Here is a 12,028-nt window from a genome sequence, read left to right on the forward strand (position 1 = left end):
TCCGTGTCCTCTTCCAAGCTCACCCACCCCACCACCACCTCTCTCCAGTCACCTTTGCTCACCCCTAGACAAGTTCTCACTTGTGTCACCCACAAAATTTCCTAGATGAAGCCTTGAAACTTACCTGCTGTGCTCAAAAATAGCAGGACTGGGCTGAGGGTGAACTGGACCATGTAAAAGAACCCAACAAAATGACAGATGCTTCAATGAGCCCCAGGGAACTACCCATGTAAATCCTCATCCAACATCTAGAACAGAAAACGGAGCACACTAAGGCTATCAGCTGGCATTTGGACTAGCAAAATCCCTGTAGTTACTTCTCTTTACTGCTCTATTGAAAGGTGAATAGGGCTTTTCATATTTTCTACAGCTACCTCCTCTTTTTCCAGTTAATTTTTGAATAAACCTGACACTGGTGAAGGGGAAGTCCCAGGCGTGAATGGCGTACCAAACTCAGAGTTATGCAGAGATGACAGGGAGAAATACCCTGAACACACTCCATACCTCATACAGGTTTGGTCGATGCAGTCTTGTTAAAAGCAAAGGGCTAGAAAAATGATGTGGTGAACAAGAAAACCCTTACCCATTCCATTCTGCTGACATTTATGGGGAAAATGCGTTGAGGAGTTGCCCATTAGCCCTATGCTTCTGGCGGCTCCTGTTGAAATGAATGTTCAGAAGAGAGGCACTCCTGAATATGCCTGCCCATATACTGATTCCAGGGGGGGTTATTTATATTTCTTAAAACAGAAGCCTTGCAAAGATAAGGTTTGAAAAGAAATGCCAACACAGGTTTAGTCCAGGTGAAACCAGATGATGCCAACGTTTCTCCTGTTTGGACCCATTTCCAAGCTCACTGCCTACAAATCCACGTTCTCCAGTGGCACTTTACAATCAGGTGCAAACAGGGACTTTCTTGTGCTGGTTGTGAATGTTTTACTATTGAGCCTTATCAATAAATTACTTCTCTGAAAATCAGTTTTTTTAGAACTAAAATCTAATCTGGCAGGGTTCAATAAGTAACGAGATGAACTCAGCCATGCAAACAAAATATCACTAAGTTACTTTAATAAATTTTTATCGCAACAACGTTAGGAAGAGCATGTCCTGGAAACTTAGTTAATCTCGGATTTTTATTAATATTTTGGATTCTTTTTGTTATGCCCTGGCCTCTGACACAAAGCTGTCTTCATTGTGATGCTAGAACAGGACAGATCTTTGGGCGTGCTTACGCCAGTGATTCTTGTCTTATTTGACAGCACTCTAATAAAAATAGCACCACCAGCTGACGGTATTCTCCGCAGAACATTTAAGAAACTGGTCATTGCACTGAATCAGAGTGTCTGGAGAAGCCAAGCTTATTACCAGGCAGTAATTCAATGCTCTAGCTTCCAAGTCTTTTCATCACATGCATCATTCTCTGTTCAGCACCTTTTACGATGCTTGTTGCAGTAACTTTATTAGGTTATGCTGCATACAGTAGGATATTCAGAAATTCCACCTTGACTGTCACAGGGCTATCTAATACTGCCTGGAAGATAACCAACAACCTTTTTCTTTATGTATATGATCAGTGTTTTGAATGTGCAGCCACCGGTACACCAGTAGTCACCTCTTCAGTTAAATATAAGAAACCCTAAGAACATCGAGACATTAGAAGAGAAAGCTTTACTATATTTTAAATGTATTTTGGATGGTTCAGCTTAATGCATTCATTACCCTGCAATTCCAGAGCTTAATTACACATTTTTACAAAAGCAACATCCTACCTTAACATTAACCAAACACAACATTTTAGAGGTGTTTTTATTTTTTTTATTGTGCAAAACTTAAGCAACAAGTAAGTCCTACTAGTACAATGAGCTGAAAAAGCAAGGGATATTCAAAAGAATATTCACATTCAATGTGCAATTTTTATCCCTACTTCCATCTCTTGATGCGGAATCTAGAATTCCCATCAGTAAGTGCTATCTGAAAATGCCAATATCTCACTTCACCTTTTATTATTTGGAAGACATGCAAAACGTATTTTTCCATCAGGCCTTTACATACAATTAGAACAACTGTTCAAGTTGATAAATACAAATTAGACATCGAAAAGGGTGAAAAAAATACATACCAAAGGAATCCACCTAAATGGTGGCATGACTGATAATTTATAGCATACATTAAATAAATTGTTATTCTGATTTTCCATTTGAACTCAAGAATTTAGCAAATAACATAGAATTTTGTTTAAAAATCTGGCATCTTCTAAAGTGAAAAAGAAATTTAATTCAATAATTTATTTTAATTAAAATCTTTAGCTTGTTAGACATCAAGTGCTAGCAGTCGAGGCAGTACAAAGACTTTGATGTTTACATAGCACCATATAGATATACATCTCCTTCAGAAAGAGAGATCATGTTCAGCTGGGAACATAACCTGAGTATTTCCTGAAGATTTTAGGTATCTTTGCCTTCTTTATCATCAATGTGTGCTACAATTAACATGAGCAAAACTGCACAGAATTCCACTCAAGCCTGAAGACGGTGCTATCGTTAATTCAATTCGCTGTGTACAAAAGTATCAGGAATTCTTCAGTAGTCAATTTAACATTCAAAAGCAGATCAATAGTTCCATGTAAACTCTTGGTTAAAAAACAAACCACCACATAATTTGGCTTTAAAGTGACAAAGTATTTTGCTTAATTTAATTTACTAAGCTGGTAAAGAATTAATATCAAACTACATTTTCAAAGAGATGTGGAGGCTGGATTATCTCCAATTTCAAAATACACAAAATATATAACTATATAAAGAAATCTCCAAAACATACAACTATAATTTGTTACAGTGGTATTGTTTGTTCCAGTAATAATCCTTCCTATAAGGAGGTTGCATGCTAACTACAATACCCTAACCTGCTGAGTTGCCAATTAGAAAATATCCCTCTGCACCCACCCCACACCCCACCCCAAATTTACTAGAAAGCAGACTAGAAGTTCTAGCTAAAGGAAAAGGGAATTATGCTCACTATCCAGATGAGCATTCCCTAGCCCTAATCAAAATCTTCTTGCCAACTTCTCTACAACTGTTAGATTTAGGCAAGTAACAAATCTTGCAATGATCATAAAGAGTTAAAAATCGACAGAATAACTAACAAGCTATTTTCTGTACTTTAAATCACTGAAATCTACATATCAAAATATTTATGGAAGCATGAGCATTGGTGTCATCACTGACTCTTACAAACTGCAGCTTCTGTAAAAGTTGCACACATGGAAAAAGATGCCTTGAGATAAACAGAAGTAAAACCCAGCAGAAGAAAGATTTCCCAATATCGAGCCCTGATTCCTTACAAAGTAACACATTTTTCAGTGATAAAGACTGCTCATTATTTTGGCCCTGTCTCTCTCCCAGAATCAGCTTCATAAGCTGTTATCACTTCAATTAAAAAAAAAAAACACAACCCTGTTAAAATATTGTATATGGAGTTCTGAATTCCATAAATAAAATATATAAGCAATTTCATATTCTCGCTATGAAACATCAACTAGAAAATATGAATGTTTATGAAGAAACAAAATCACATTTTATGTGTTACGTCTATACTGGTATAGATCCCTGTGTTAATGGAGAATTCAGCATCTTTATAGAGTTCAACACACGAACAAAATTCAATTCCATTTTTGAAGAAAATTCCAGTTTAAAAAGTTGTAAGTAATTTCATGTACGGCAGGCCAACGATCTAAAAACAAACCTCAAAGCTGTACAAAGTTTGCTTCAAAATTCCCCATTCCCCAAAAAGGCACTAAGTGGTTTAAGTGTGCAAATGGCTTCTTAGAAGAAGCAGTGTGCAAACAGAGCCTGTTCCATTAGCTCCGCGTTCTTTAATGATTTCCTAGAAAGTATTGCTATTAAATGTTATCTATGGTATGAGTTTCTGAAGAACAGAAGACAGTCAGTCCACGGAATCACAGATATCTTTCACTCTCTGATTGAAGTCTTCAGGCTGATCAGCGTACACGTAATGGCCTGCGCCAAGGATAGCCTAGAGGACAAAGGTGAACAAACAGGTCAAAAGGACAAGCAAATAATAAATTAATAAATACTGGGATAGGTGGAGAATATCACCACAAAAACAAAACCACTATTACTTGAAAGGAAAAGTTTCTAAACTGAGACTGATCTATTACACCCGGTGTGTGTTAATGAAGCTAGCAAAATTTCTGCCAGGAGGTGGTATCCTACATCCTAAAAAAGACTGTAAATATAAGGCAAACTGAAAGTCTGTTTCACCTGTTTAATGAACTGTGCTAAACAAGAAGGAAGGACAAAACCACTACTTTTTCAATTGCGCACCTTTCTGAAAAAAGATTCAGGTAAAACAAACTGCAAAACAAACTTAGAAGAACATGTCAAACCTCTGATTAACGTTCATCCCTTTCATTATCTGCTCAAACAATTCTGCAAAGTAGTTCTTTAGTTCTTTAAGTGTTTGCATGACATATAATCATTTCTATTCCCTTATTATGAAAATTATATGGAACAGACTAAAGAAGGTACTAGGATAAATGATTAACAACTCAGAGACTTAAATTGCTAAGGATTTCCTAGCCTTTTGGAAGCAGATTTCAGTCCTCCCAATTAACTATTACTGTGTTAAGCAGGGAAAAGTCAAATCCAAATGATGCAACATAGGGGGAAAAAAAAAAAAAAAAAAAAATTCTGGCCTATATCATTCCACTGCAACTATGTATAAAACATTAGGGGCTTAAGTAACCACTCACATGGTGGTTACTGCATTTCTATAATTCATCATTCTCTGACAAAACTGGTATGAAGCAAGCCATAGCCATCCTGCATGGCACTTGATGAGTGTACTAGGTACTTAAGCACTAGGTACGTGAGTATTTTAATCTTATAGTCAATCCAAGGTTAAATTTGTATTTAAATCTATTTTTCCTCTCCCCCCATTTAAACACTTCCTCTTAAGTCTTTCAATTGAAACACACTGCCTTAATTATAGCTAAATGTCCTTCACTTGGAGTACTGCCTTCAGGTCTGGGGCCCCCAGCACAAGAAGGAGCAAGTCCAGAGGCCACGAGGATGCTCAGAGGGCTGGAGCTCCTCTCCTATGAAGACAGGCTGAGGGAGTTGGGGTTGTTCAGCCTGGAGAAGAGAAGGCTCCGGGGAGACCTTATAGCGGCCTTCCAGTGCCTGAAGGGGGCCTGCAGGAAAGCTGGAGAGGGACTCGTTATCAGGGGGTGTAGGCTATTGTGTGCTTCTTAATAGTGATTTTTTGTTGTAATATAACTCCTGCGTTAAGCAGCAGTGTGATACTTTCAGATCTGGATATCTGCATTTATGACATGTATCTGTGCTCTTTAACATGTGTAAACAGTTCTGTAACAATGTTTTCTCCAAGTTCCTGCTCTGATGTCAGCTATACCAAGATTATAAAATCTCATGTCAATGACTTGTCGAAATATACCATCAGCATCACATATACATTTCTGCCCGGTTAGGACGAGACATCAGTAAGAAGGCAGCTGGACATTTTATCACCTCAGCATTGTAACAGGCACGCATATTCAGTTATCACGTCTGACAGATCTGAAAATGCTTGAGGTTACTTAAAAAAAATAACAAAATAAAGATGTAATATAAATATAAGATATAAAATAAAATAAAGACAAAACCTCAGGTGCTTACCACTGACCACAAAAATTATGTGTATTAGTACACTACAGAAAAAAAACAACCTGTAAAGCAGAGAAGTGACCTTGTTCAAAGATATGATTCAGTTTCCAGTGCTACAGTAAGTTTCTTTCTTCCTCTGGGAAATATTATTTTTTCTGGGTTTTCTTTGACACGCTAACACTTGTTTTCTGTCTCTCCATTAAAGAAATCAGAAGTTATTACCCTGGTCTTTAAATCAAAGGGCCCTCATTTTCACCGTTGGTAGAAAAAACATGCTGATATGATTTAAACAAATCCACACAACGAACTAAACAGCTGCTTAGAAATTGAACTTACAATTGTCTTCACATATGAATTTGGTCTCAGAGACTGGATAGTGCTGCCAGAATTGCCATCTATACATGAACGTGCTCCGTAGACCACCGTGATAGGAATGTCTTGATCCATTTGTGGAATCCGTTGCAGCATCGGCCTTTTTGCCCATCCGTAAGGAATAGTCATGTTCTTGAAAGCTGTTTCACCACTTCAAGCCATTCAAAAAGGGTAAGAGTAATTAAATTTCCAATGTATTTGCCTTTTTTCTTCTTTCCCCATACCTACCTAGGAATTGGGAGTATCTGTGCCTTTTGGTAATATAGACAAAAGAATGCATGAGGATGGGATTTTTAACTGTTAAGAAACATAGATTTTCAAGCAGTTTTCAACAGCCTTTTTTTTAAAAAAAAAAAAAAAAAGAATAAGATACCAAATTTATTATTTTTTTAAAGAAAATCTTTACAATTTAAACCACTATAACAACTTTAGGATTAAAAATAAGTGCCCCACCTCTCAGAATTAAGACACGGGTAATTTAAAAGAAATAACAAATTAGGATAGCTTCTACATCTAGTTTCTGAAATCCATAAAAAATGCAATGCTGTTTTTTGTTTAATTAATACAATAAATATTATAATAATAAAACAAAACACAAAAGACATGCAGACTGTGGCCATGACCATTGGAGGGAGCAGCAGGCCATCAGTAAACAAAAGGCTGACTTCAAAACACACACTAGGAAACTCACACTCACCTGGGTGACTGTACATTGCAGTGATAGATATATTCAGTCACTGTGTTATCATCAAACATCGATGCATATTTTCGCTTGAAATCTGGTCTTAAACGCTGAACAAGGCTTAGTCCTGTCAAAACAGAAAATTAGAGAAATGTTAGTAGAGACAACTTTATCAGACTGCCTAACACTTTCCATTAAAACCCTCCAAACATGCTCCCATGAAACTCGTGGCTAACTTTGATGACTTCTGAAACAATGCTTTGTTACACCACTTACAAGTCTTAGGAAAACACAATAGCAAACAGGAGCTAAACATAGTAATTCTGAAAGACTTTACGTTGTACCAGAAGAGGGGCAATTTAATCCTTACTGAATATGGGAAATGTTTGCAAAGGGGCACTGCAAAAACAAAAGAAACAAGCAAAGGAAACCAGTGAAAGGACTAAGCAGATATTTTGCCAAAAATTTAGCCTTGCACGATAGCAACACTTTCCTTCTTGCTCTGGCAGCACTGGGTGTGCCAAAAGCATCCAACCTTTTAGAATCGGAAGGCACTGATGAAAAAGCGGGGCTGTTTTTTTCTTTACATGTAAGTTTGTACTCCTCCTACTTATACAACAGTCTCCTTCTTAAGTTAATTAATCTGGAATTCTAATTTCACCCTCTTCTAATTGACCAGGTGGATCTTTGGGACAAAAGCCTCATGAACGGGCAATCTTAGTCTGAGAATATTATTCACCTCTGAAGACATTTACATCACCATTTACTACTCGAGTTTATAAACTGCAAATACTGTTGTTAATCAGTGCAATCACGATGATGTCACTTCTGTCACCTGTTGCTGACCAAAGGCCTGGCACTATTTCTGCAGACCTCGTAACAGTGAGCTATGCTTTTGTAACCTTGAGATTAGACTATTGCAACATGCCCTTCTGTATGCTTTAAGTCAATTTAGAACACGAATACAGTGAAAGAGAAAACAATTTGCTTATGAAACAGAGATTTAAGTCCCAAAATGATGAAGATTTTGCAAACTTTCTGCAATGTGCTCTGCCACCTATATTTTCTCTATACAGATTTCAGTTGCCAGACTTCTGTCTTTTTCTGAAAATCAACTAACTGGAACCCACTCAAACAAAAAGATCTTAATTCTGCTTCTCTCCCAGGTTTAGGTATCTGCCTGCAGGTTTGATTAGATATCCATGTGACACCACCGTGGTACCCCAAAGAACCCTGTCCGCATTTAAATATTGAACTTATACCTTTGAACAAGAGCAAGAGGCCTTCTGTTGAGGATCACACAGTTATGCCTGCCCAGCAGTTCAAGCACAAGTGTATGTAGAAGGAAACCTGGGTTTGGTTCAGTGCCTTCATCAGGTTGGGTTTGATGCCTGCGCTGCTTAAACTTACCCTTCTCTAAGAACTACGCCTCACCTGTCAAGAATTGCACAGTAAGTTGATGATGAGAAACGTTTTGAACATCTGGAGTGAGAAACTGATGAAAAATTTTGAAAAGCAGTGCCCTCAACTTCAACCTACAGGCAAGCCTGGTTTGGGGATACCTGGACAAGACAGGGTCTGTTTCCACAGCACATTTCTGACTGCATTTACTTGCTATGGGAGACACAACTTCAGCTTTGAACTCTTCCAGCTGGATTGATTTATGCATACATTTGTTATTGGATAAAATGCATTAAATCAGTGCTTATCACTCAATATGCTTCAAGTTGTTTTGTCAACCAGATTAGAAAGCATTTTACTTAAAAAGAAAATCTGTTTGTACAAAACACTGCTTGTCTGAAAAGCTCATTTTGTCATCCTTCTGAAAACAATCGAATATATTAGCATGTTAAAATACACATTCTATAGGAAGAGAGTTAAGAAACAGATGTGGTTTATACAAAGCCTAGAAATGCCACTAGTTCCTTTCAGACTGAACACTTAAAATGATGGAGAGGTAAACAGAAAGTTATAAATAACTTCTAAGGGGTCTGAAGGATATATTTTTTCAAGCCTCCCCAACAGATACTCCAGTAATACAAACAGTAATAAACAGATTACCTCTTGTCTTCTAGAAGGAATACGTATGATGAATTTAAGATTTGACCATGAACTTCTCCCCACTCCTGGTCATCTCTACCTAGTCCCAGTGTTAGGGTATATAGAATTTATCTCTATCTCATCAGTGCTTTTGAAGAGATGTAGAAATATGAATGACAGACTGCTGCTGAAATGCAGGACACTGCTGAGGCTCACAAAATTGCTCCAGTAACAGGAAAATGGCCGATGGAAAGAACAGAGTTTCAGTTTCTTTAAGCTCTAGCAAAAGACAAATGTACTTACGAGAGACTGCGTTCTAATGTTAAACAAAATTGGAAATCTTGTTTGTCAATCAAACTGCAATTGGAAGGGAAACTAAACGGACTGTGACCGGAGGCATCCAGACAACCTTTTCACAGCAATGCCTCTTTGTCAGGCTTCACCAGCAGATGTCCACATAATCTGTGTCATCGTAGCTGTAGCCTACAATACGTGCTATAAACTGTCACACTAGTATTTCACACAGAAAGATCTTGGCCTCTTGTCCTCAAGAGTTCATCTTTCCTCAAGCCCTCCCACCTTCTCCTCAAACTATATTCTCTGGGGGTGATGTGGGCTTGCAACAAAGCGTGTGTTAATGTGGTACCTGTTCCTTGCTCACATTTAAGGCAAACAGTTTTTAGGAGTAGCTAAAACTCACCAAAGGGTCCTGCTATCCTCAGCCCAGCTAATGGGTTAAATGGACTCAGTATAGCTCCTAGTGCTTTGATCCAGATCGGAATTGGTCTTTCATGTTCAGCATTGTCAGGCCTCTCTGGAAAACCCCATGGCTCCACTAAGATAAGGTGTTTGACCCTGTTGGCAGAAAAGGTTCAGAGGTTGAGAGTACAGTAACTTTCCTTTGACCGAGCCATAAAATTGCTATCTGAGGATGACGCAATTTGTTTTAGTCACTTCTGTCATAGCGGCCTTATTACATTTCTGGTCCCTTGATGATTTTGCATTTGAATGCTAATTATAAAAGATGAATTTCAACTAATCATATGTAGGAATACCAGAAGCTTGGAAGCTCACGTCACAAAGAGAAATTCAGCATTCAATAGATACCTACTGTCATACACATCTGAGAAAACAGTGAGCCCTTTTTCTATTTTAAAAAAATGACCAAATCCACATCCTTGGTTTATGAAGGAGCAGTTTAATTTGAGAGAAAAAAAGGGGAATTGCACTTGTTTAATTTAAGTAAACATTTAAAAATCTGTCGCTCTTTTCCAAGCCATCTCAAATCTCCATTCTAGGAAGGGATGCAATTTATCAGAAAAACAAACTTATCAAAGTAAAACTTGATCTGAGCAGAGCAGATCAAAATTAGCAGATGTTCTCTAAATTTATTGATTTCGGTTGATAAAAGCAATGCCTGAGAGACAACTTATAAAATTATCACTCAAAGGAATCTCAGTACAGAGGGTACAGTAGGAGTCTCCCGCACATGTAACAAATCAATCACTTCATGCTGCACGTCCCCCTCAAGCAAAAAACTTATTTCATCTTGATTGATTGGAATCATCCATTTGTTTAATCCCATAATAACACCCACTCTGACAGGACTGTGCTAGATACTGCTGATACCCGGAAAAGTGACTCAAATATAGTTTTGCATATTTAAGGTGATTTTGCTTGCAAGCTTCAACACTTTACTTTCTTCTTCATGTCTTCCTTCTCTTTCAAAGCCAGGAGATTAGGTATTTAATACAGCAGAGTTCTTAGTGGCTAAAACGATTTTAGAAGTGATTCCGCAGGCTATTTCTGGACCATAATCGTTTGGGAAACCCAAAATCTGTGCTTGAAATGAGGGGCTGAAAAGGATTAAGCTCACAAAGATGTTTCTTGGCTGTCAGCTCAGCCATGAGCGTATTTGCACACAGCAGCAAACAAGAATGGTAACAGAGGATGGGGCAGAATTTAACTATACAAACCCAGCAGGGGAGATTAGAGGCTAAGGAGTGTAAGCCATGAGGGGCTGTTCGGGACAACTAAATATTCTGTGCATAAAGACTGCCATTAAACACAGCATACACATAAATAAAAACAGAGCAAGCTTTTTTGTCTTGTAATGTTTCTTAATATTTTCCTTCCTTTTTTGCATTCTTCCTTTTGGTAATCAAGTCTAAAGCATAAGCTGGGATAAAAGGAGGCTGGCCATGAAAATCATTCCAAAAGGGATAGTCCAGAAGCTGCAGTATTTGAAAATCATAACGCCACGACCACGCAGGAATACTCTAAATGGGAATCTTTTTGAATTTACAATCTCAGATGTCCCATGTACAAATTTGGTACAACACAGTAAATTAATGGATCATGTAAGCCTGGAGAAACAGATCTACTTTCATAACAATATGGATCCAGAATCCCTTAAGCCTCTAATGAATTGTTAGATAATCTGTTTGGAAGCTGTACTATTTTTATCACTCGATTCAGCACTGTCCTAAGATCCTATCAGTCAGTGTGATAACTTGATGGTGTTAGTTTCATTTCAGAGAAACATTGGTAATGTGAGAGCACAAACTAAAACGCCCCCAAATTAACTGACCTCAACTTAAGCAGAGTGAAGCATGAAAACAGAAGAGTCACTTTCAATGTAAGACAGCAGAAAGTAGAAACACAGAACCACTTACAGATATTTCAGAAGAAAGGGTAAGAAACTTGTAAGTGATCCCTAGAAGCAACAACCTGCAGTCAGCTACAAGTTGCTTTACACCCAAATGGATAAGAGCTTTACATCCCTAAGGCAGAGGACCGTATTCATTCAAATTCGGGATTTAGACACAAGCCTGCTTTCATACCTCACTTCTAGCAGCATGTGCCAGCTGTCAACCAGTTGACAGAGAAAGAGACTAAGCGTTTTAGGAAAAAACAGATGTATGGGTTTATTCCATAATCTCCAAGTGAGAGAGCAAGGTATGCATATGGTATCAATTGATGCTAATATAAAGTAAGCTACTTGTTCTGTATAGTATAGAATCTCCCATACGATGTGGAAATCTGGACTTACATCTTTTAACAAGGGTCCACTATGACTATTTAGACAAAAGTAAGGTCATTCAACCTCAGCTGGTAGGATCCTCACTCAACAGGGCCTATATAACTAGGCTACATTGAAGAAGAGACAAATTATTAATTTAGAGTAAAAAATGGATTGGCTGTCAACCACGATGTGGTGCAGAAAATGTTGATGAGATGTGGTTACAGC

At 37.9% G+C, this 12,028-nt stretch overlaps 1 protein-coding gene across 1 annotated transcript in view; it reads right to left on the bottom strand.

Moving 5' to 3' along the window:
- Positions 1-1,803: 1,803 nt before the first annotated feature.
- Positions 1,804-12,028, bottom strand: part of ABHD5 (abhydrolase domain containing 5, lysophosphatidic acid acyltransferase) — a 28,295-nt gene continuing 18,070 nt past the window's right edge. The window contains exons 4-7 of the mRNA XM_032182007.1: positions 9,479-9,633; positions 6,754-6,865; positions 6,021-6,207; positions 1,804-4,032 (exon numbers count right to left, since the gene is read on the bottom strand). Coding sequence (XP_032037898.1) covers positions 3,943-4,032; positions 6,021-6,207; positions 6,754-6,865; positions 9,479-9,633 — 544 coding nt within the window. The 3' untranslated portion in view covers positions 1,804-3,942. The remainder of the gene's footprint in view (positions 4,033-6,020; positions 6,208-6,753; positions 6,866-9,478; positions 9,634-12,028) is intronic.

The sequence above is a fragment of the Aythya fuligula genome, chromosome 2 (assembly GCF_009819795.1).
Source record: "Aythya fuligula isolate bAytFul2 chromosome 2, bAytFul2.pri, whole genome shotgun sequence".
In the NCBI taxonomy this organism is placed as follows: domain Eukaryota; kingdom Metazoa; phylum Chordata; class Aves; order Anseriformes; family Anatidae; genus Aythya; species Aythya fuligula.